The 26,751-nt window shown below is 35.0% G+C and overlaps 1 protein-coding gene across 5 annotated transcripts in view; it reads left to right on the top strand.

The window, feature by feature from the left end:
* Kcnt2 (potassium sodium-activated channel subfamily T member 2) overlaps positions 1 to 26,751 on the top strand; it is a 350,682-nt gene that overhangs the window by 273,824 nt on the left and 50,107 nt on the right. For all 5 annotated transcript variants that reach the window (XR_005874014.1, XM_013115909.3, XM_040738287.1 and 2 more), the window contains exons 17-21: positions 2,747 to 2,957; positions 5,700 to 5,805; positions 9,347 to 9,519; positions 16,730 to 16,801; positions 19,645 to 19,779. Coding sequence is in view for 4 of the 5 variants with exons in the window: in XM_013115909.3 (XP_012971363.2) it covers positions 2,747 to 2,957; positions 5,700 to 5,805; positions 9,347 to 9,519; positions 16,730 to 16,801; positions 19,645 to 19,779 (697 nt within the window). In the remaining variant the exon portion in view is untranslated. The remainder of the gene's footprint in view (positions 1 to 2,746; positions 2,958 to 5,699; positions 5,806 to 9,346; positions 9,520 to 16,729; positions 16,802 to 19,644; positions 19,780 to 26,751) is intronic.

Genomic DNA, 26,751 nt, shown 5'->3' with positions numbered 1-26,751 from the left:
GTGTTTAACTTGAATTCGATTTATACTTATTATTCTTATCTCTATAAGTCCCCTAAATCACAGGTTGCTATTACACCCTGCCATACATACCCAATACAATATATACATGTACGCTCTTGGACGTTATGATTTTACTCCACTGAAATTTCCTCAAAAGGCTTGACTTCTAATGCTGTTTCAAATTGCATGTCCCTTGTATCTGTCTTTATCCCTCTGTGCAGTCATATAACTGAATAAAATTTTCAGTGGTTTCAAGTCAATGTTTTGGTGAAGAGTGATTGTGGAAAGTCACAAAATATGACAGGTTGAATGTGTGGAATAAATCCAGTAAGTATTGTTTTTAGTTGTATTAACATCCAAATGATATTAAAGGAATGAGGGATTGTGAGATAGATAAGTGGATAAAATGCTTGCCAGATAAACATGAGGACGTGAGTTTGATCTCGAGAATCTACATGAAAAAGCTGAACATGTTAACACACACTTGTAATCCCAGTGCTGAAGAGACAGAGTCAAGCAAATCCTCGGGTCACTGTCCAGACAGCTCACCCTTATAGTTGAGCTTAGCCAAGTGAGAGACCCTGTCCCAAAAAGCAAGGTAGATGACTCCTGAGGAACAGTAAGTTAGAAATCTAGCCTCTTTATATATTTGTATACGTTTTAATGTGTACCTTCATATACTGTGTACCTAAACACACAAAATTATGCACAAACATTCACACACATGTCTACACATGTATACATGTACACAAACAAAAAAGACAAAGAAAGAAAAGAAAGGTCCAAAATAAGATGACAGATAAACCTCAGTTACCTCAAGGAAGTAAGATATAAAGTTATAGGAAATTTATTGATATGCATTAAGCCATGAATGAAACAAGAATAGTATTATGTGAAATTTGTGACTATCATGCACTGAAACCCTACTCCAACCCAGTGCCATAGTATATAAGTTTATTTGAAGATAGAGGTTGTTTAAGAAATAAACTTAAAATGGGATCACTAGAGTCAGCATTATTACCATGTGACTAGTGAACTAACAGTAAGAATAAATACAACAGACACACATACAGGAAACTGATGTGAAAACATGATGGAGAAGATGTCAATCATCAAAGAATGACACCTGGAACAGATCTCACCATCCTTCACATCGATGTGAAGAACTTTATCCTTTAGAACCATGAGAAATTAAGCTCTGCCCTGGAACCTAGTTTATTCCATGTTTTTATGGAAGTTTCAGCCAACTATTAAACATACCATGAGATCCATCTAGAAAAATAGAATAGAAGAAAGCTGATGAACAAATAAAATACAGAAGATCTTATAGTTTGAAGACCTATGATCCAAAAAAAATTTTCACAGAAGGTAAAAGAAATGGCCAGGAACAAAAATAAGAAATTTCCCCACCTCAAAAACACAGGTTACCTCTAGGGTAGAGGAAAATATTACAGAAAGAACAAAGCGTTTGTAAGAGAAGAAGATGTAAAAAGAAGATGCTACAAAGTCTTGTTTTTGCAGATCTAACTACTTTACAAATCTCTGATGGATTATACATTTCTCATGCTCCTACTCTGGGCTCAGACTGCTGGAATATATGAGTATTGGCAAGAAAACAGACAATAGACAAAATGGAGCTTGTTTTTGTCAATATCTTGCCTGTGATACAAAAGAAAATAACTAGGTATTTGGAGGTGATGTGCAGTCCGATAGGTTGGCAAGGAGGTCATGTAAATATCCCTTCCTTTGAAAGTGAGAAAGGATCTAACATACAATGTTAGAGCAAGTTCCTATGAAGAGAGAAATGTGTATTATCTTCTAATTGAAAATAAGAGGGGGAGAATTTGATGAGTGTGTATATTGGGAAGGAGGTGTGTCTCAATATGCTTTTGACAGTTCCAAAAAGAATCTTGATATGTCATGTTTTCTTTTTGTTTGGAAGTACTAGGAGACTGCATGATCATCAATAGTGATAAATATAGTAGATGGGCACTCACTTGTACAACTTTAAGATAATAGCATACAAGATAGTTCTTTGTATTTATAAATCAATTTTACAAAATGTAAATCCCTTAAAACCAACGAAGCAGCCAAACAAACAAAAAACCCTTTCGTTTCTTCTAGAAAACCTTCCTTCTTTCCCAACAAAAGTGTCTTATGAGCTCCCTCCTGATGAGGATTTAGTAACCACCATCATTATCTTTGCTCATACACTGCATTGACTCAATGCTGGCCCTCCTATAAGTACTTCTTCACAGGAGACCAAACATCTTAATGGCCTTACTTCCTCTGATATCTCCATACGTGTATCCAAGCTAATATCACCAGAAACTACATTTATTACAAATAATGTTTTGAGGCAGGGTCTTGCCAGGTAGCTTTGAAACTCACAAGACAGATAAGACTGTCCTTGAACTCACAGAGACCAACCGTGTATGCCTCCTGACTCCTGGGATTTAAAATGTGTGTTATTATGTCTGGCCCCACATGTAAGTTGTGACATACATTTATGTGTACAAGTTTTCTTACACAGTGAAATGAAATATTTACCTGAAAAAGAACCATATTGTATTGAGATTTAAGAGAGATTATTCAGGCAGATAGACAAATACACACACATACACACACACACAAAGAGCTACCCCTTCATAATGTGATTGCATTTCATTAATTTTCACCACTAAGTGATCATTGTATCACAGATACTAGAATCATCCTAATGAATTTTCTTGTTTCATTGTTTTAGGTACTGTGGCTATAGACTTACAAGACACAAGTTGTAGGGTAGCAAGTGGCCCCACCCTGGCTCTTCCTTCAGAAGGAAGCAAAGAATTAAGAAGACCTAGTATTGCTCCTGTTTTAGAGGTTGCTGATTCATCATCAATTCAAACATGTGATCTTCTAAGTGATCAATCAGAAGATGAAACTACACCAGATGAAGAAACTTCAAATTTAGAGTAGGTTTGATTTTCTGAGGTATTTTGTTTGTTTGTTTGCTTGTTCTTTTTTAGCCAACACCTTTAATTTAATTTCTGAGAAAATCCTACATGGATACATTATTCACATCATTTCCATTTCAACCTTCACCCTCCAATTCTTCCCATGTACCCCACATACATCTAAGTCATGACCTCTTCATTATTTTTACATATACATATTTTACATGTATATATATGCATATATATATATATATATATATATATACTCTTTCTCCACAGTATTGCTTATATGTCCATGGGTTTATGCCCGACCACTTGGGACTGGATAATCTGTCAGGTAGACTTATTTTCTTACCATTAATTGCCTATAGTTCTTCATCTAGAGCTGGAAATTACGTCTTTAAGAACCTTAAAAATCACCTTAGGAGATAATACTTTTTCCTTCTGGATAACTTAGAATCATCACTCCTTAATTCTACTAAAACACTCTTCTATTAAGCATTTTCTCACCAGAGAGTATTATAAAACATCAATTTTCTGCCATCAGTCAATATATATATATTTCCAGCCCGGATTTTTTTCTAAATTGTCTTTGAAAGTATACAATTTTGTCTCTGTGCAATGTAAATTGCATATTCAAAGTTGTATTTCATTTAAATGAACTTCTATCTTAAATTTCCTTTATTCACATACATTTTGAAGTTAGTGACTTTTCTCACTGTTGTGTCAAAATCAAAAGCAACCTAAAGACATGTAGGTTTATTTTGGATCACAGTTGAAGATTACATTAAATCATGACAGGGAAGGCATGGTGGCATAAGATGGCTGGTCAGATTGTACACTCAGAAAGCCTAGATGGGGTGGAATGCTGAGTCCCTGAGATAATAGTGCCCACATTCATGGTGGGTCTTCCCACATGAGTTTCTTCTTTGTAATCATCCTTACCTATAAATACATTTTCTAGGTGATTCAAAAGCCTGTAAAGTTGACAAGCAAGATTAACCATGATGAAGGTCAAAAAATTTATTCTGTGACATATTCAAATAAAAATATTTTTCTCATGTGACCTTTTAGCATTCCTTTTTTAATTTGGAAGCTAGAAATATTTATTATGCTTTATTATGCTTCCATTTTCTTACTGTATGTACCTGTATAGTAGTCATCACCTTTAAGCCTATCATAGGTGTTTACATGTGTTATCCATCTCATTGTGTTACCATAGGAAAGCTGAAAAAGCAGTAGTTCACAGTATTGACCTGCTTTCCCAAAAGATATACTTTCCATCTCAGTTACATCTTAGAATACTTGTTTGCAAATAGCAGTCTGACTTCAAGTTCTCTGTCTGTAAACCATGCATGATTGTCACCTCATTGTTTTATGTAAAACATAATTTAAATGATGGAGAAAGAGTGCTCCTGTAATATTTTGTGCTGAGAAGCCAATGGCATTAGTCATTATAAGTGGTGTCACTGGGACTAGCGGTATTGGGCAGTCATCACTGATCATGTCCCACAGTTGTTCATATAAATTCATTTAGTTCTTTATTGAGATGAAACTGAGTTGTCCCTGAAACTCAGAAAAATAACTTTAAATTGATCTAAAATGTTTATTTGTTTCAGAAAATGTCAATGTACTTGCAGACAAAGTCTTGTCTCAAAGTATTCTGTGGTCCAAATACTCAAGTCCACTTGTAGAATACAGAATGGGAAGCCAGGAGACTGGGAAACTATCCTTGCCAGCAACCACCCTTGTAGGAAATTCTGTGTTAAAGTGTAAAGGAAACCATTTTTTTTTTAGATTTCTAAGACACATAGAGACAAAAGGAGTGTTTTATAGGGAAATCAAAGAGCTATTTAGTAGCAATGATGACTACAGCTTCTAAATTTATAAAATGTGCACAATTTGATCTCTTAACCAATAGTGTCTAGAAAGTAGTTTCAACAAGGCCTTAACTTCATGGTGTCATAGGAAAAAAGTATCAAAACTCAAGAACTTCCCTGGTGGGTTGGAAAATATTGCTTTGAGGTATTTCCTTTTATTTGCTAATTAACATTTATGCTTCTGCTCTTTAGAAGTTCTATGTTCCACACTGGTGTAGCCAAAATGTGCAGGTGGCTGTTTTTAAAAGTCAGTAAACAAACTAAATGTCTTTGATAATATTTTAAGGACAATTTTAGGAAAAACCCTGTTTTTTACTAATTAACTTACTTTTTCTCCCTTAGTTATGTGTGTGGCTAACGAATATTGATACAGCATACCATTATAATGCAGTCTGCTTCAAATACACTTCATAAAGAATAATATTACTGTTTGTTCTAGATACATGCTAATGTCTCCAAGGATGAGACTGAAAAATATTTTCTAGAAAGTAGCAGCTATCACATATTTATGTTTCTTGTTGCAGTCACTCATTTCTCTAGCTGAATCAAACACAAATTCCTCATTATGTAATTCAGCATGCATGCGAATGGCTGTATGATGCTGATTTCTTGTATAAAGAATTCCAACTCCATATAATTTCCAGATGACAGGAAATATTTTTCAGCTACTTAAAGTATAGTTCACAAAACTTTATAATGAGTCATATTTGATCTTAATTTGGCTCATATTTCCTAAATTATGTTATCTTCATGATAATATGGAGGTATATATCTACTAATTCTAATATAATCAAATTCATTCTAATGTAATCAGGGTTATATCTGAGGATTCCAGCTTTCCATGGCTTCTCCAGGAGTAACATCTCATATTGCTTTCTAGGTATGCCAAGGGCTACCCACCTTACTCTCCTTACATAGGAAGTTCACCTACTTTTTGTCACCTACTTCAAGAAAAAGTGCCCTTCTGCTGCTTAAGATTAGACAAGGTAATGGTTTCTTGTTGATGTTATTGATGTTATTATTATTATAGCTTGAGCTATTGAACATATTTAAATAATTTTATATAATTTGACTAAAATAAATTAAAATTGTAGTACTTAACATAAACTTGATCATATAAAATGGTTTTTACTTTTTATCATCACTAAAAATGACACAAATGCTTTATCCTTATACTTAATTAGCCAATTTAATTAGTCAATTACGTTTTTTAAAAGGGAAGACAGAGGTACAAAGCTCTTAAACCCATTTTTTGTTTATTTAATTGCAGTTTGTGGTTGGTAGCATAGTAAATCTATACTTTAAAAACCTCTTAACTAAATTAAAGAAGTATTTTTCTGATTAGTTTGAAGATGATCTGTGTGTCTTGCTTCATATCTCCTTCCCAAATTTTTTATATAGTTCTTTCTTCCTGCCTGAATGCTTTAAGGAATTTACTCAAAATGGAACATTCTGAAAATGTCATCATTTTTGTCTTTTTCTTTGATTTACTCTCCTGAGTAATGGTGAAACGGGTTAAAGTGGAACATTATACACCTTAAAGAGATTCAAGCATGCCTTGAATCCAAATCAGGGTTTTCTTTGTTTATTTTTTATTTGGGGTTACAATTATAATGCCAGAACATTTTCATAGCCTGTATACCTTAAGAAAAATCACTTTACAAATAAAGTTCAGCTCTCTCATCTGTAAAATGAACATAATTTTAATGTCATGAACTCGATAGTGTTCTTATAAGGATTATATTACTATGCTTAACTTAAGGCAGTTAATGATTGAGTAGGGTTTCCATTCGTTTTGTTGATATTCATGCTGTTTTCTTTGTTATAAATGTTGTCTGTTGCTGCTCTTGAAGAAAACTGAAAGAATATTTGTATGCTCCAAACTTCACTTATCTGTAGTTGGCTAGTGCACCTTTCTCTTGCTCCTAGTACCCCATGTTTTTCCATTTTTATCAGGGATTCTGCTTTTCAGGGCCTCAGTGTTTTGATGTTCTTTTTGATTTTTCTTAGATTTTTGAAGCATTTGATATTAGTCAGCTCTGTTTTGGTGCTAAATTAACAGATGTCAAGTTTCAGTGATATTCACCTGCCTTGACTCCTGCCACGGCCACATTTTCCTAAGCCATGTTCTTTTCAACTATAGTACTTTTGATGTTTTCCTTCAGGAAGTTTTTTTTATAGGAACCAATATGGCTGAACTCATTATTAGTGGCACCACTTCTTTAAAAAATGCATACATACATACATACATAAATACATATATATATACATATATATATGTAGAGAGAGAGAGAGAGAGAGTTATGGTGTGTGTGGGCTGCAGGGGGTATCAAGAAACTAAAAGAGTAAAAGAGAATTTTCTTCAAGCAACTACTTCTCACAGGAAGATTCAGCTCTCAAAGAAGAGGGCTGGGGCCTTTAAAAGCAGTTTATTAACAAACTTTTGCTACATTAATAGGAGAAAACATGTTGTTTTATCGATTCTTAGCTATAGAGAAGATTATTGGTTGTGTGAGTAACATTAGACTGGTATAATAGGATCTGCTCTGAAAATGGAAGTTTACTTTGGGATTATGGGGTGGCAGTAATCAGTTGGTTCCATTGTGTCTGTTAAGTGTGGATTTGGGATGACATTATCACTCTGTCCCAGAGTCAACTGACAGTTATGGCCAGGGTGTTTCAACACTTAACTTAGCATTGTCTCCTTGGATTTTCTTAATGACTGTGTCCCTTCCATGTCTTCATAAGCAATAGAGTTCTCTTATCTTGTGATATTTCATGGGTGTTGCAGTTCTGTTTTAAGCCTTCACCCATCGATACTCTTCTTAGTGACCTTACTTATTTCTTTATATGGCTATAGATTCTGAATATCAGAACTAAAAATTTCTCCATCCTGCATCCTACAAAGACTTGCTGCCCCTGTTCTTCTCTATTCTCTTCCTTTAGATATTTTTCTTCTACTTTTCTAGATCACCTTTCTTCGGCTTTTGGAATTTCTGCAAGTTAGATTTAGTAGTTGACAATTTTTCCAATATGTCTTCCCTTGGATTCCTTTTAACTTTATCCTGGAAGGATTCTTTCCTTGGTTTCCAACTCCACAATAGTTTCTTTCTTCAATACCTCTGTCCTTCTGGGTACTGTAAATATGCGTCATTTTTATTGTTATCCATTGTAACTAATCATTCTTTCTCCATGACTGATTAATATCCTGTAGTCTTTGCTGGTCTATGCCTTCATAAAAAAGTATAGGACTATGTGATTTTGTTTATTTATTTGGATTAGGATTCACTGACTTTTTTGTGGCTTGGTCACTTCTAGGAAATCCCCCATCAATATTTGTTTGAATAAGGTTTCTTTCTGATTGTAATTTCTATTTCAATTTCTAGCTTTTATTTTTGTCCTTTATTTTGCATTTGGGATAGCATTTCATCTCTGTTCTGCAGTTGATTCCTTCAGCTGCATTGAACATGTGATTTGATTTTGTTTTCACTCTTGGAAGCTGAGTCTGGTGGTTCACACGTGCTGAGAATGTGCTTTCCCACTGACCTTTCCTTAACTCCGATAACTTTGGTTACACTTCTCAGCTTGAGAGGATATGTAAAAGCAAATATAAAATATTTAAACAACTGTCTTGGGTATTAAATAGGATTTTGTTAATTGTTTAAGTGATTTTTCTTATTTCTTTAACCATAGTGCACTTTGTTTTGTGACTCTCATAACATCAACATCTGTAGTTTCTATCTATCATTTTTATTCACACATGGTGCTTTAATTTCACCATTTTGACAACAACTTTATTAAAGAATAATGACATGGATCCTTCATAGGTAAGGAAGACACAGAGAACTAACTAATATTAACCCAGGTAAATAAAAAGAAGTTTGTGTGGAGACATATAATGGTGAAGGAAAAAACTATTAGCTTGAAAGCAGTCTTGATTTAGTAATATTAATTAGTTTCTTCTGAGTCTAACCTTTCAGAAATTGAGACAGTTTTCCAACAATTTTGAGCTCTTTCTAGCTCTGTAATAAGTTTTGATCAAGTGTTGTGCTTTGTTTCTTCTGTATTGCTTTTACACTTTAACCCTGATTTGCACTTTAACAGCTCGGTTTTCTTCTTTTCTTGTTTTCCTGTTTTATTTTCTTTTTATTGCATGACTTTAGGTACATAGGAATGAGAATATCCATTAGGATTTTAATCATAATGTTAATATTTTTTTGGAAATGGAATTTGTGTATCTGTGCTATAGCAAAACAGATACAGCAGCAACTTTTAAGTTACGGTGCAACCAGTGCATATATAGTCCTTTTTCAGAATCAAGTTGTATGACCTCTCCTTTTCATTATGCAACACACTATTATTTCCTACATCAAGTTGGAGAACTAGGCAATGACAAATGTAACTATATCCCAATCTGTTAAAAAAATTAGTTAGATGAATTTAACATAACCATATATCCTAAATTCTTTGACCAAATTTTAGTGGAGTGTAAAAATGGCATTTCTTTGTATAATTTTTCTTCTCTAGAGTTGCCAGCATAACTACTATGAGGACGCAAAAGCCTATGGATTCAAAAATAAACTAATTATAGTTGCAGCTGAAACAGCTGGAAATGGATTATATAATTTTATTGTACCTCTCAGGGCATATTATAGACCAAAGAAAGAATTAAATCCCATAGTTCTGCTATTGGATAACCCGTAAGTATATTTTAAGATACACAAACAGACAAAGTTTTTATTTTTACTGTACATTAAAATAATTTACTTAAATTTACTGATACGACTTTAAATCAGATACATTATGTGGTGCAGAATTCAATGGGAGACAGAGTATATGCTATGATGCAAAAAATTATTGATTTTGATCATGTTTCAACAATACTAGTTTAATAACATTGCAATGGGGACTTTTATTTGAAATTAATATGCAATTGGTCATCTACTCATAGGACCAGTGGAAAGAAGTCATTGGACTATTTATTGCAAATTTCCTCAGTTTCCTCAACAAACCAGGAACACACCTGCCAAAAGTGTAGTTTTGTTCTTTAACCATTTATTATCAGAGAAGCATTTACTAATCTGCCTTTATATGTTATATTATGGAACGTTATTGTGTGTTTTATTTGTGCTAATGTTCATATATGGTAACAAAAATAACAAGTTGTGCTCTATTACATATGTATGTAGGAAACTTTAAGGTTGATTTACTTTGTTAAATACGACTACTTAAACATGTTTTGTCAAATCCTATACATGAATACATATGTCCCTGAATAAAATGGTCAAAAACACTATATTTTAAAGTTACAGTGCCCTTCACTGTAATTGTAAATAAACAGGTGTCAATAACACAGTGTTAGAAGATATTAAAACATATGAAAACAAACCCCAGGAGTGTGACAATCAGTGTGTAGGATGGCCATAACAATAGAAGGATTGCTAAGATCCTCCCTAGGCTTTTCAGTACACAGAATTCTGAAGTTTTTGTGGGGGGAGGGGAGCTGCAGGGCAGTTAAGTTGGAACTCTGGATACTTCAGTTAACTAAGTAAAATGCTCAGCTTGGGGCTGTTTTTCCATGAGATGCCCTCATAACACTACAAGCAGAATTTAAAGTGAGCATTTCAGACTGTCATAGTGTCATCCTTGTGAATGAACAGATCAAGCTGACCCAGTTAAAGCCCCTGGTTATAGAAATACAGAAGGAAGAACCTTTAAAAGGAAGAAGTGGGACTGACTGTTCAGAACATCCTCTGCCTGTGCTCATGCTGGACTGATTTCTTCCTCATATTATTTCAATACAAATTTGGTTTCCTGATACACAATTCTTCCCTAATCGCCCTGAAAATACCTTTTTTCTACAAATTTAGAAATGTCATTCTTCATGTGAAATAGAGGTATACTTCTCATTTTCAGTCTCCAGTCTTATAAAGTAATCCTGATTCAGGCATTTATTCCCCTTTACCTCATTAGCATACCAAACATGGTCCAAGCCATCACATTCTTTTCGATTTTGAATAAAAAGTCACTAACATTTCTGATTCTGAGAGTATTGGTTCATTCATCAGGGTTATATACTTCTGTGATTTTTGTATGGTCTTACTTCCTGAATGTGACTAATCACACCAAACATCAGAAGGCTTCCTTCTCTGGATTACTGACTGGTCACTTTTTCTCCTTAAGGTCACTATTTCTGTGTAAATATGGCCTTTCTGTGCTGCCTTTCATGAATGAAACCATGGAGACTAATTTAAAATTTTGGTGTGCTTTCTCTGCACATGGCTTGTGATAATAGTGAATGCTGAATATTCACATTTTACTTTTATTTTGCATTTTATACATTTGTGTTACATAGAAATCCTGGAACCAAAGAGATGTATTTAGTGAGTTAGCGATCTCAATGCTTGCATTTAATTTAAACTTTTGAGTACATTTTGTTATCAGTGCAATGAAGCATCTGGAGCCTATCCTAACTTACAGGTTTTGTTACAGATTATGAGAAATATGCATTGTTTCTAGTTAGTTTTATAGGCAATAATGTAGCTTAACTCCCAATACTTACCCATTAAAAATATATCACCTTCATCAATTGCTGACAGTTAGAATTATAAATTTCCACATGGTGCTGTTGTTACTGGTTTCTGCTGAGCATAATTTTATTTAAGTTTAATATGGTTATGCAATTAGTATTTATCACATATTATGATTATTTCAATTTATCTGCTAAATTTCAAGGGCACGATATAAAACCTTCAGCTTCCTGTGTATGTCTCAATAGTGATGGCTAGCATTTTGCTTATCTTCATTTCCTCTGATGAAGAATGAAGAATCAAAATCTGGGCTCCAGTAACCAATGCTCCTAGGAGTTCTGTGCAATCCTTACTCCCGTTTGAAACAACGAAACACCTGAAATGGCTTCTGTTCTGCAATTTATTTTACAAAGTTACATAGAATGATGCTTTTTTCTCCTTAAAATAGATCCAACTCCAGCAACTTTTGCAATCATGATCATTTATACTTTGGCAAGTATTACTTAACTTTGAGAGTTTGACCAAGTTTAAAAGAGAAGTGGTGAAGCTCATATTATGTGAATGACTACTGAGTTAAATTAACCAAAAATTCCAAATTAATTCTATATAAAAAACAGAAGTGTTATAAATGTGGAGTATTAAAATGTAAATCCAGTTAATACTGTCAACACATAATAGTATGAAATAGATGTTCAGAATGTTTCCAAGCAGAAAGACTTGCACATTTAAATGGTTATCAAATGAAAGTCTGACACACTGAAAACATATTTTCTGTGGCTCATCAAAGCAACTCTGATCTGTCCACAGTTCATCAGAGTGATGTCAGTTCTGGTTGGGTCACCATTTGTTCTCCTTGGTGTGTGGTACTAGAAAGATTACAAATAGTTTTATTATACCCTTCATGTTAAAGGTCATTTAACTGAAATTTAGCTGGAAGGCAAAGCTGGAGTTTCTTACCAAAGGTTACACCAAAAAGCACCAGAACAGACAAGATGGGGTGCATTCAGGATGGTATGGGGTAGCCAAGCTGTGGTGGTACACGTCTTTAATTCCAGAACTTGGGAGGCAGAGGCAGGTGGCTGTCTGTGAGTTTGAGTCCAGCTTGATCTACAGAGTGAATTCCAGGACAGCCAGGGCTGTTACACAGAGAAACCCTGGCTTGAATAAAAGAATATGTGGCATATACACATTGATGCCATTAATTTTCACTGATCTCTTGTTAAATTAATCAACCCCTTTGCATATAGTACCTAAACAATCAGCTTTTTTTTTTTACAAATTATTGCTAAAATATATGATAAATCAACATGCTCTTGTCCTGTAGAAATATACACTTTTGTTGCAGGCAGACAAGATGAGATCTAAGCTTAAATTTTAGAGCAGCCTGGACCGTATTAATTCTTGTGGTCTAATCTCATTTTTTTCTTTAATTTGAAAATGGTAAGAAAATTTAAGTCATTCCCAGTCTTAGATATAACATACTTGGACAAAATCTGCTTATGCGACAGCCTGGAAATGCTAACATTCATTCTCCTATTAAAAAATTTAACATTTTTACTATTTAAATTAATGAAAGGTCTTATATAAAACTCCAGTTGGTAAGAAAACACAGTCTGGAGATACGGTTCAGTGGAACAGTGTTTGCCTACCGTGTGAGAGACCCTAGCTTTGAGCACTAGCAAAACACACATAGGCACACACATGTACACACATTTATTTTAAGCCCTTGCAACCATGCTTAATGAATTTAAAAAATATAGGTGTAGAAGTGTTTTGCCTACCTGCATTTCTGTGCAGTGATAGATAGACTAGAGCCTACAAAGCAGGGGAAAGGGGGTTTGATTCTCTAGAACTAAAGGTATAGAGTGGTGAGCAGCCCTTTGGATGTTAGGAATTATTCAGGTCCTCTGCTAGAGCACTCAGAATTCTTAAGTGCTGCGCCATCTCTATAGCCCTTGATCAGACAATTTAAAAAAATAAATTGACTGCCTAAAATTATAGTTGTAAAATATTGATGAGATAAGCATTGCCCATAAAAATATATTACTTTCTTTGCTTGAAGTTGAAATGAAAATATTGCGTGTATTAATTTAATTGAACAAAATGGTGCTCTTATGTTGCAAATCTGTAACGTTTACGAGCTTTTTCACTGTCTGGCAATGTTGAGCTACTTAGTGTTTTAGTATACAAACAGTGTTTTTGTGAGAGATTTATGAAGATATGAGTCTTTGTATTCATAGTCAGTGTTTTCAATAGACTCTACAGTTAGAGCTAGAAATAACTAATGTGCTTATTTATTTTACTTATTACCACTGGCTGTTTTGACTATTTTTGACATTTTTTTCAGTTATAACTGGATAATTTGTCTGCTTTGTTTGGCTTTGGTCTATGAATTTGTTCTGATCTATACCTATTTCCTTGACATATCAATTTCTTTTAGATTAAAATATATATTAAAATATATAAATTAAGATTTCTGTGTAAAATCTTAATTTATATATTTTGTACAAATAACAATTTTTACATTTCTTTTTACATGGCTAAATTATTGTGAATTTATAGGTAAATCATTTGATCCTTTTCATCATGTTTCTTTAATTTCAATTCTAACAGAACAGACAGACTTCTGTATTTGGCAGCCAGAAAAAAAATCCACACATTATATTCACTTTTATTTAATAATTTCTTGTATATAAAACTTTCCATTGTACTTTGAGGACACACCATAAAAAAAGAGAGAAGGGTCATTTTTGTCATGAATGCTCTGTGTGTTTATTTAGTTTCTCAGTAATACCGCTTCTCAATTGAAAATTGTGCTTGCCAATTCACTGTCTCCCAATGAGTAGGAAAATTGATTAATTATGTCTTATTCAAATATTAAATAGTTTGGAGTTGCAACTATTGTTGTCAACTCAGTTAAATAAACAGGTACAAAATATCTGAATGCAGAACTGTTTATCTATATATGTAGCTTCTTTTAAATCACAGAGGAGCTTTAAAGCTAGTGTGTCTCAGGTATATGTATTTACAAAGTTTAAGGTACTTGATTTTTTCCCTTGATGTAGCTGTAATCACATGAAGATGAATTAGTGTAATTTTTATTTAAAAGAAAGTTCTAAGAATCTAGAAGGTTTCATGATCATTTTAAACACATGTTGTAAATACATCATGAATAAAGTTCATGAGTTTTCTTTTTAAAAGACTTTCTTCTAACAATTAAATTTTGTTTTCTCTGCCAGTCAGAGGAGGGAAAAAAACTATGACGGTCTCATCTTGAATTTTAAATCTCACATGATGGTGACTATAGCATAAGGAGTTATTGAACCAATGACCTGAGAACATTTTATTACTCAGAAAACTTTAAGACTCTTACTGAATTTAATGATTCAATTATACAATTGTTCAGAAAAGCATAGACTGAAGACCCAGTGGAAAAAATTGCACAAAAGATAGTGTAAATAAACTGAAATCATCTAAACCTAAAAATAGTATGGCAGAATAAAATAGAAATCATTATAACACATGTACATATCTACAATTAATAATTAAGAATGGGCTGGGCGGTGGTGGCGCACACCTTTAATCCCAGCACCCGGGAGGCAGAGGCAGGCGGATCTCTGTGAGTTGGAGGCCAGGCTGGACCGACAACCTCCAAAACAATACAGAGAAACCCTGTCTCGTAAAAACCAAAAAAAAAAAAAAAAAAAAGGAAGAATGGTATTTAAAAAGCCAGAAACAAAGAGGCTAGTATTGTAAAGTTAGCCCAAAATATTTTTCAGATCCCAAACACCTTGATCTTTCTGTGCTATTGGGGCTTGCATCCTTACACATTCTTCTAAAATTGTGAAGTGTATTGAGATCCCCAAAACATTGCTCTCCTAATGTTAGAAGCAACGAAGTGTCTAAGAACAGAATTGAAATCTCTATCCTAAATCCCACAAGTATGTATGTTAGAATATTGATTGAAAACAGCATATATCAAGAGCTTTAAGGATGGTTAAAGACTGACAATAGTATTCTCTCTGTGGATGCTTGGGATCTTGATGAAACTGATGCCCAAAAACCATCTAAATAAAGGTGTGCATGCCTACGTTATATTTAAAATTAGCAAATATGATTTATCAGTTAAATAATTCAGTACTCTCAAAAATGAATTATCTACTTTTAAACAATGTAAAAGTGCTGGTACACTCAATATTACAAATAAATTCAATGGCGGAAGGAATTTAGTCAAAATCTTAACAGTATCATCATTTGGAAGGTTTTGTTAACACATTACTGTGTCGAAGTTTCTCTTTCTTTAGAGTTTAAAGAGATAGGAAGGGAATCAACAGGAAGAAAATAGTTAGGAAAAGACCTATTCCAAGTGGGGATCAGCATCTGGGAAACTGCAAGTGCTCTCTCATTACCTTGACCTAGAATTTCCCTCTTGTACTTGCCAAATTCCCACTCATCTGTCAACACTCAAAGTAAATATTACTGCTTTGTAATATTCTCCCATTCTGCCTTCTGGGTGCACCTATTGTTTTTTTATTATTTTAAGAATAAAACATATTGCATTTTCATGATTTTACATATGCATTTAAAATTCTACCTGTACTATAAATTAATTGGCCATGGCCATGCTTTTTAATATAAAAGAATACATTTCACTGTTCACTGGCTAAAGTTTGGGTCTATATATGCTGAGTGAATGAATGTATGAATTAAAGGCTATTAACTTACTAATTGAGTTCTAAGCAAGCTGGAAGTTTATGGTTTTTTTCCGTTGCTGTGCTTCGGAAGTACTTCAGTTATAACGAAGTAAGGACTTCAGTTATAACGAACATTTCTCCAACGATATGCATTGGGGTTAGACAGCAGAGTTAAAGGTGGAACATTGCCAGTGGAACTTTATATAACACAGTTTTCCATGCATGTATGGACTTTATACCTGACACATCGAGATATGGAGCATGCTGTGATTTTATGCATTCCTTAGACAAAGCTCTCCTGATACTCAACTTACTAATTACTCTTTAGAGGCATTTGTAATGCCTGAGGTCATCTGAGAAAATAATAATCATTTGCTCTTCATTGTCCGATCCTCTTCTGAACTGGGTAGCTGAACTAATCGATGAACATTTAGTTCTAACCTAAAGTAACACTGAAGGACTTTTGTGGAATTACACCATAATGTTTCTGATTTATAATTCACAGTTCTTAGTGTATCAAACATTTCATAAGAAGTGTAAATGATATTCTGAAGCAAAAGAGCAATTTAGGATGTATCTTGTCTTTGGTTTTGGAAATGCAAACTAAATGAACTTGCTTCCCTTCCCTAGAAGTGCTGCCTCTGTTGTGACACTGTGTTTCATTTTGTAACCCATCTGCTACATAGGCCAGATATGCATTTTCTGGATGCAATCTGTTGGTTTCCAATGGTTTACTACATGGTGGGCTCTATTGACAAGTAGGTGACAACATCTATGGTACATGAGTAGTGTAGTGTCCTGTGGTCTGTCAAGTACTGTGTCTTGTTCCTGCATGATGAGTGTACTTTGTCGTGTTTCAGTACATATGGTGACCCATGCATATAGAACTCTTTCTCTGTGTTGTGCATCTCCTATCATACTACCGAAGCCGCAATTCATTGCTGAATTGCAGGACAGCTTGCTGCACGGCAATTGGTCAGGTGCACACCATTTGTAAAGCTCTTACAGTCTTGTGGCTTTTGCAAAAACAACATTTTTTGCAATAATATTATTGCTAAAGTGGCATTAAAAAGTACTTTTAAAATTTCACATTGCAATGCAGTGAAACCATTACCATACCTGGGAATACAAATAGTAACAATTTCATAATTCACAATAATATCATTTGTTAATTGAAATATTATGTCACACATGTAATTATGTAATGCAGTAACAAAGTATAAAACTATATTAACATCATTAATTAGAAAAAGCAAATTATTATCAGACCATTAACATGAAATACTAGTGTAAAATATTTATAGTGATCAAAAAAGAAACATGGATACAATTCCCAAGGAGGAGATGAACTAGTATTGACTGATTATAAATGGATACATATTCAAGATGGGTCACCATATCTATATGCACGTGTATACATTAGAGAGGGAATTATATATGGAGTGTCCCTGTATAATTCTTGTTTGCTTTATTTGAACTTTTCATGAAAAATAAAGCCTATTTGGAACAAAATACTCCCTCACACTTGCCAATTTCACATTGTAGTCCTTTAAAAAAACTGAGTCATGGAAGGGAGAAAAAGGCATTCCATGTTAGAGCAACTTTTGGTTTTATTTCTCTCCCATTGGTTTTCACTGGCTGCCATCTGGTGGCTGAACTATGTAATGCATCCATGCTTTAAAAAAAAAAGATACAAAATCCAAAAGCAGCAGAAAGGAGAAAGATAGGCAGGAGTCATAAAAATAAGTTCACAACCTACTCAAAAAAAGCTATTTTGCTAAATAGAAAACTTGGAGAACAAAAAGATTGTATATGTTTCATTAATACCGTCCTAATCATACGTATTACCTATAAATTCTAACACATATTTTAGTAATAATTCAAGGTCCTCAGCAACTACAACAGGGAATATGGTAAAGATGAGTCAAATGCACCTGAGAGAAGGTGGATTCAAGAAACTCAAAAAACCACTTAGGAAAATTTGTCCAGCATGACATCACTTTGTGAAATTATTTATGCTTTGACTTAATAAAACTGAATTGAAAGTTTCTATTTTCCTTTTCCTATAAAATTCTAATAGAGAATCTTGATGGACAAAAAGCTTTTGAAGGCTGAAATATGAGGAAATAACTTGAAATTACTAGGTGACTAGAAGTGAGATGACTTAGTGTTCGTTGTGTTCTCCACAAGAGACCACAGCTTTTTCTACCTTTTTCCTGTGATGCTGTGACTCTTGAATGAAGGAATTGTTGATGCTGACAAGCATATTACCACTGGCCTAAAACCCCAGTCCCTGACTGATGTGTTTTAAAATATAGTTTAATCGATACAAGAATAAGTGCAATGAATCTTGTAAAATCTAGTATACTAGGGATTTAATTTTGAAGATAATTGTGTCCAATGGATGCTATGATTCAGGCCTATTTTTTCGTGGTGAAATTTTTGGGAATGAAATTCTTGTTTTACAGTTTTAGCTACAAGATCTCTGTCACAGAAAATAGCTTCAAATTCAAGCTCAATGTTTGTGTTTTATTTTTCTTGGATTATTCCTGAAGGAACTAGTCTGAGGCCTTGGTACCACCTCTGTTAGGTACATGGCTGTGTGAGCAAGACATCTGCTTTAAAGAGCTATCTGGAGACTAACTCCAGTGAGCAGTAGTAGTGAGAGTAGGTGTTCAAATTTTGTTTTGGCTAATTTGAATACGGAGGTCTGGACTGATATTCTTTCTATCTGTCTTCACTGTACCCACTGAACCCTGTAACTACTACATCCCTGAACTGGGTCTAGTTTAGTCTCACACTGTTTTGTCCTAATTTTATGCTTATTTTTGTCTATACAAAGAAAAGGAAGTGAAACTGTTGCCCTGCTTCACCCTCAATGGTAAACATCCTTTTCTTTATCTTGCAAGGAAACTGCAGGGACAGGAGCGAAAACTGACTAGAATAGGTAAAATGTGATTATACTGTAGTTTTTCTAGTCACCTCATGCAGACAAAGAAACTTGGGCCATTCAATCCCTTCCTGAAGTTGTCCTAGCTTATGGTTGCATTTAGCACACACACACACACACACACACACACACACACACACACACACACACATACCATACTCTAGAGTGTTGGAACAATCTGTAGTATATAGATCTTACATAAATAGACATTTAAAAATAGTTATCACATACCTTTACACTTCTACAATATCTTTGCTAACTGAATTAGTATAGCCTTTGCCCCACTTATACTCCCACAAAAGGCTCCTTAGAAACTTGAGTCAATTGTAATTTAACGTCCTTGAGTAATACATTAACTGTAATAATTAACTGTTATCATTATCATACTTTCTACTTACTGTTTATATAGCAAGTGTTACTAAAAACAGATGCCAAATATAGGTTCTTTGGAACAGTTGGTATCTGAGAAATTCTGAATTGCCTATCACCACATCATATGGCATCATAATTCTCCTTAGTGTCTGTGTTCTCTATAAATTCAGCTATAAGGACAATATACATAAGCTTACCAATAAGCAAATTTGGACATTGATTGCACTATTGTGATTTATTTAAAGCCATCTTTCTTTTCCTTGTGGATTTTTATCAAAGCCTAGATGACTTGCTCAGGTGTGGAGTGACCTTTGCAGCCAACATGGTGGTGGTGGACAAAGAGAGCACCATGAGTGCAGAGGAGGATTACATGGCAGATGCTAAAACGATTGTGAATGTGCAAACACTTTTCAGGTACGTATCTGCAGTCTAGCCCTGCGTTCGTTCACTTTGTGTTTTTCCAATGTAAATAAAGTATTTGATTCTGCCCGTGCATGAAGAGTGACCACGTGACAGGAAGCCTGGCCTTCAATTTCTTGCTTAGTGCATAACTTGAATGTTTCACTGTTGAAGATGGCATAAATTTCTGTTTTGTGAACCAGCTTTTAGAAGCTCAAAGGAAATATGTGACCTCCTGAATTAATACAGTAACTCAAATCCTCTCAAGTCTTTCCCTATTCTCTTCTATTTATCTTCCTGCCTTCATTGGTAGCAATGACTATACCATATCCAAACATCTTGGTTTATAGGGTGAATTCAGAATTCACAGGTAGTAATTTATTAATGTGTTATTCTGATCTGTGGTTTTTAGGAACTTTCCTTCTCTAAATATCAGTATATCACTTTCAAGGCTACCTATGATTTAAATATTTTAATATATCATTATTTGAATATCAAGACACCAAAAATATAAATATATCATATCTTGGAACATATTTATTATTTTAAATATATGTATTAAATGTTATGCACTATAATTAGGAGCCATTCAACTGCCAGTTTCATGCGACAGGATGGAAATCTGAGGAAACTTACCCTACTAGAGACAGCAGCAAAGGCCATTTGGCACTATGGTCACCTGGTGCCGCCCCTTTTTGCCCTAGAGCCACAAGGTTAGCATTAATCTCATGCTCACCCTAAAAACATCTCACCCAACAACCCCCATGATGCTACCAACTGACGAATGTTCTAAGCTTGTCTGGAGGACTTCAGTGATTCTGACAAAGAAAACCTGTTTGTCTTTTCAAATCTATCTTCTCTTTCCCAGCTATGCTGAAATATCTCTTTTGCCCGTCTATTGTTCTACTTGCGAAAACTAATAAAATTGCCCTTCAGTTTACTTCTGACTGTGTTTTTAAATTCTGCAAATCTAAGAGCTAACAAAAGGAAACCTGTGTTCTCCAACAACAAGATAAAGAAAAGGAAATTTAAAAGGACCAAGATAGAGGGTATGAATCACTGACAGTGGCAAAGTGTGAAAATCAAATCTATCAGCAACTACTATGTTATGTAAATCCATCTGCTGGAAAAACTAGTTGATAAAGGTGAAGTTATGACTAATGCTAACCTTGTGCTCTAGGGAAAAGCTGTAGGCTACAGAAGCTTAACAGGCTAGGTTTGGCCACTCATCGCTATACGCCAGTTAAGAGACAAGTAGCCTTAATTTGTGTTTCTGTTGCTGTGATAAACACCTTGTCGTGAAGCAGTCTGGGGATAGGAAACAGTTCGTTTCAGCTCACAGGTTGCACTCTGTCTTTGAAGGAAGTCAGGGAAGGAGCACAGGCAGGACAGTGAAGAACACTACCAACTGACTCGCTTTCTTTGACTTGTCCAGCTTTCTTAAATAGTCAGGCCCTTCCTTCGAGAAATGGCATGACCCTGAGAGGATTAGGCTTTCAGTCACTAGTTAACAAGATATGATCCAGGAAGCAATCCCTCATTTAGGGTTCCTTTTTCTCAAATGTGTCAAGTTAACAACAGAAGCTACCTGTATGAAATGTGGAATGGCGAAAAGCAGAGAAATGAGATTTAATCAAGTGCACTGAATAAAACAAACTGAAAAGAGGATCCAGTGATCCAAAGTTCTTCTTCAGACCGTCATTGAGCCCTTTGAATTTAAATAGACAAAGATTCGGGTTGATCATGGTGCAAAAGGTTTGAAGAATAGAGAAATCCTGGCCAAGGTATGGTCCCATTCAACACTGTCTCAGAGTGATCTCTATAAGATAGTCAGAAGTTGTTCCTGCTGTCACAGGTGTAGCTGAGTGAAGTTATAATAAGATGTTCATTTCTGCTCCAGGAAACTCCCTTGCTATCACAGACAAGAGCCCTTCATGGTGAGCAGGAAAAAATTTCTGGCAGATCATTGCAAACTTGGCTATACTATGTCCAAAAGCAAATTGTAAGGCTAAGAAGGATCTCTGTTTTTAAAAGAAAATTAGGAAGGTGTTCATGAAGTCTGTATGGGTCAGAATACATTAGGTTGGAAAAGACAGCTCAAAACTGAAGAAATACCCTCATTTCTTTATCAGACATAATTTTAGTAACTTTCTTAATTCTTTTGTTAAATATAAATATTTCTAGCACATCTGCTGAAAAGATCATATTCTTAGACAAATGAGATACATGTAATATAAATTTTCTATAAAGATGGATAGGATTCTATTAACTTTGTTTTTATACCGCAAACTTGAGTGATTTGTGGTGATACTCTAAATTTATATGAAAATTATGGGATATTGCCTGTGCTCTAAACAAATATAAGCAGAAGGCCAGTAGAAGTCAAGATGATAAGACATTCGGTCAGTGTTAGGTAATCAGGCGTGAGAACCTTTCTTATATCACACCTCAAACCCATTACTGTTGGTGGCTGTGTAAAAGCAAGTCACTGTGAAGTCCAGGCACACCTTAGACACGTGATTGTCTTGCTACAGCCTCACCATCATGAGATTAGAAACATGACCCACTGGAGGTGAACTTTTCTGTCCTTCCAGCCAGTACCCCAATAACCATAGTTATATGTTTGGTTAATAGCTTAGTCTTGCTTTTTGCTCTTTTTTATTATTTTTTGAACAACCTTATTTTACATACAATCCCAATTTGCTCTCCCTCTTGTCCTCCTGCTCCCCTCACCTTCTCCTCACCCCACCCCTATCAACTTCCTTATAGAGGATGAGACTCAATGAGGAATCAACAAAGACTGTCACATCACTTGAGGCAGGACCAAGAAGCTCCTGTATCTAGGCAGAGCACAGTATCTCTCCATAGAGAATGGGCTCAAAAAAGCCAGTTCATGTACTAGGGATAAATACTGGTTACCTTCACTAGCTCTTATAACTTAGATGAACTCAGTTATATTAATCTATGTGCTGGCCCGGGGCCCGATTATCTTACATACTACTCACTCTTCATCTTATGGCATCTCCTCAGACTTCTTCCCCCATATCCTCCTCCTCTGGCTCTCCTGCCTAGTCTCTTCTTGTCCAGCTTTAGACCAGTCAGCTCTTTATTAATCAATAAGAGTAATGCATATTTACAGTATACAAAGATTGTTCCACAGCCCCCCACCATGCCAGGCATTGTGCCATGACTTCATTTTGCTTCTATAAATTTCTCCCTTGACTGACATAATTTTTTCCCTGAAAACATTGCTTATTAACCATCTAGTTATTTGGTCCTAACTGCCCTCCTTTGCCAGAATGAGATCTTTCAGAAAATAGGTGACCAGTATCTAGGAGTTAGTGACCCTCCAAATGTCTGTAAGAGAATGGTATCTCTTCCATCAAGCACACCTGCCTCCTTTTCCACTTCATTTTGTCTGATTCATAGCTGATGTCCAGTGTCTGAAAGAAACATAGTTCAGGTTCTCTATAGCTAGGAGATGGACTCTGACAACATGAGAACAGAGAACAGTTGCAATGTTTTAAAACACAATCAGCAAATAAAAAGATACAACAGAAAAAGCTTAAACAAAAAAAAGATGTTTAAAAAATGAGTACTTATGAGATGTCTTAGGAATTTTAATTTTCTTTAATCTTCTTACATATATCCTCTTTAAGACTTACCCCCCAGAATCCTTTGTGATTTACTTAGGCCTTCCATAATATGTGATTTGCCCTTTGTTAACAATTTTTCTTTTCCATTGTAGAATAATCTGCTCACTTTTCTTAAGACAAATTTTATTTTATCCCACAAAAATCCTGCCTCATCTTTTTTTTTCATTCAAACCTTCTTTATCAAAAGTACACCACCATGCTTGTCCTTGTTTTTTGGCTCACATATATTTTATTTTCTTTTAAATATAATGATACAGGACAACATAAAAATAAAAAGTATTTAAAAATAGTTAAATAGAAATAATACTCATGCAAAACATCAAGATTATCTAGGAGCTTCCTTGGTAGACTGTTTGCCTAGCACATGGGGAGCCCTTGGTTAGACTCAGAGCATGTTGATATAAACAAGAAACCTTAGTGCTAACGCAGTAGAGGCAGAAGGATCAAAATGTCACTATCATATTTTGTTTCATAGCAAGTTTAAGACTAGCCTGGGCTACACCAAAAACTGTCAACCTATCAATTAATCAATAAATAACCTGTCCACAGATTGTTAAATTTAAAAGTTCTTTTAAATCACATTTCCTAGGAAGGTTTTACTGACACTTGTATTTTTTTAAAGCTCTTTTCTACATTTTGTCATTGTGTCACCAAAGTCTGAATTAAAGCATGTCATGTTCCAGGGACACCTTGCCAAGATGGCAGAAATTCCATGGAAGGTGACCAAATTGGCATAAACAACAAGATAAAAGAGATAGAAAATACTAGTGCCCATTCCTCTGAAGAACTGACAGAGATATTAGACAACTGCTTTATTTCACAAAGAATCAGAGGAAAACAAAAGACTTTGCCCTTCAGTGCATATTAAACAGGGAACTTGCTCTTGGTGCCAATGTCATTCTGGACCTAGTGTACTTCTATATCCACCAAAAAATAAAGGACAAAAGAAAGTACCTTTGTCACTCTTCTAATGCTAGGAAGAGACACCATGACCAGTACAAAATAAGTTGGGGCCTTCTTTACAATTTCACGAGTTAGTATTTTATCATCATGGGTGGGGAGAGCATGGTTCTGGAGAAGTAACTGCAAGAGTCATATGCTGATCCATAGACAGAAGACAAAGAGAAAGACTATGCTTGTCATGGGATTTGAAATCTCAAACCTACCCTACTCTAACAAAGCCATGCCTAAACCAACAAATCCACACCTCAGAATTCTTCTCAAATAATCCATCTCCTAGTGACTAAGCATTGAAGCATGTGAGCCTATGGGTGGGGGGGGGGGTTCATTCAAACCATCACAGAAGGGAAGAAAGAAACAAAACAACAAAAAATGACAACAAGAACAAAAAAAAACAGAAAAAGTAACAGAAAGGAAGGAAAAGAAAATAAGGAGAAAAAGGCAGAGAGAAAAAGACTGAAGAAAAACAGCCTGAGGAGGTATCTCTGTGAGTAAGAGCTGATAGAGATCTCTCACAGGACCAGAGTTTGGTTCCCAATCCATGCGTGGAAGTTCACAACCACCTGTTACACTAGCTCCAGGAAGAGACTCTCTTTTCTGGCATCTGTGAGCACCTGCTCTCATGTGCATATACCCACATACACACAAGCATAATTAAAAATAAATAAGTAAATCATTTTGCCACCTGAAACTCTGGTAAGATAGTCAGTAACTTTTCAGAGGCTTGCCTATCTGAGGTTCTCCTGTAGTCTTTCCTTTCCCTCTTTCTCTTTCTCAAGATATCTTAGACTTTTCTTGAAATGCTGACAGCATTAACCGTATACTCCTCCAAAGCCATCCTCACTGGGGAGTAAGGGGATGTTAACACATAATGAGTCATTAGCGATGTTTATGCAGTGTGTCATACAAGTGTGTTTTTGTAAGACAGATTAGAAAACCCTCCCTATCTCTCTGTTTGTTCCTTCTGTTCTGATCAGTTTGATTAGTAGTCCCAAAGATGTGCAGTGATTATAGAACCATAAAGAGCTTCCATTCTGGTACGTTTTGGGTGAAAATGAAATTATTTCACCAGAATAATTTAAAGATGTCATTTTGTTTTCATTTCTGAATCTTTTTTCTCCACCCATGGAAACTTAAGGAACTTAGAGGAACAAGGGGATGTCAGTCCCTTGAAAATACTGGACATGTTCTCAACTACTGAGCCGTATCCCAGCCCTACAAAGTCATTTTATTGGTTATTTTCTTTGGGAATTTTTTTGAGACAGGTTCTCACTGTGTAGGTCAAGCTAGCATCAAACTGGAAATTCTCCTGTCTTTGTGTCCCTATCCACAATTTCATTTCTGGTATTATAGACGTCATTCATGCCCAAATACTAGACAAAGATTTTCTAATTGTTTTTGTCTTTATGTGTTCATTCTCACCTGGTGAGTTTGCCTATATAGACTCTTAGTAGTATTCATATAAATCATAGTTCTCATCTAGGGTAGTGAAACACAGATTAAATTGAAGACAAAAATGACTATGGCCAAGGAACATAGTTTCAGGTTGTCCCAAATAGCATGTTCCAAGATGGAAACAGTTTCGTGAAGTTTTTTATAGTTACAGAATGAAAAGCAAAAATTCAAAGCATTTTAAGATACATCATTGGAAGTGTCTGGGGGATGGTGTACACCAAAGAAGAGATGTCTTTGCTGTAGGTCTCAGATGCTTTCTGATAGTATTTTTAACTTTTGAATAGGTAACAGCTAGCAGTATGTTAGATTTCTAAAGGAGATGATAAAAGTACTATACTTAATAGTTATAAGAATATTAGGTCAGATAGAGGTGAGCAATAAAAGGCCAAAGGGTATTAAAATTAGCCTGATGCCACTTGGCTCTAGATTTGCAACATTCCAGATTTCTATATTTATGAAGTTCTAATCGGTCAGTCTGTACCAGCATACCAGACTTTGAGCTGTCATTCAACCAATGCCAATTAGAGAAGGTGGGAGTTCCATCTTTCAGTTGTACTTTATTTGTGTCTAGAAGGAGAAGGGATCTACATCCTAAAAGATCAACCCTCTATTACCTTTATCTTTTACCAGCTAGCATACTTCACAGGAAATCTCAGCAGTTGCATATCCTTCCATCCACACTTGTTGCTGGTCAACTGGTCAATGGTATCTCTAAGTTTCTCTCCTTATTGTCTCATTCACTTTCCCTAGTCATCACTCTCTGTGTAGTGGGATTTAACTATGCTCAAAGACGGTGAGTCTATGTATTTTGCCTAATGTGCCATCTGTGCTATTTCTAAATTATACTTTAATTCACCACAAATAGACCTTTAGCAGTCAATGTGTACTGGGCTACTTAAAACATATAAATGCTTTT

Source organism: Mesocricetus auratus, unplaced genomic scaffold (assembly GCF_017639785.1).
Source record: "Mesocricetus auratus isolate SY011 unplaced genomic scaffold, BCM_Maur_2.0 Super-Scaffold_100676, whole genome shotgun sequence".
Lineage (NCBI taxonomy): Eukaryota > Metazoa > Chordata > Mammalia > Rodentia > Cricetidae > Mesocricetus > Mesocricetus auratus.
Note: the sequence above shows the minus strand (reverse complement) of the source record. Positions and strands in the feature narration are given on the sequence as shown.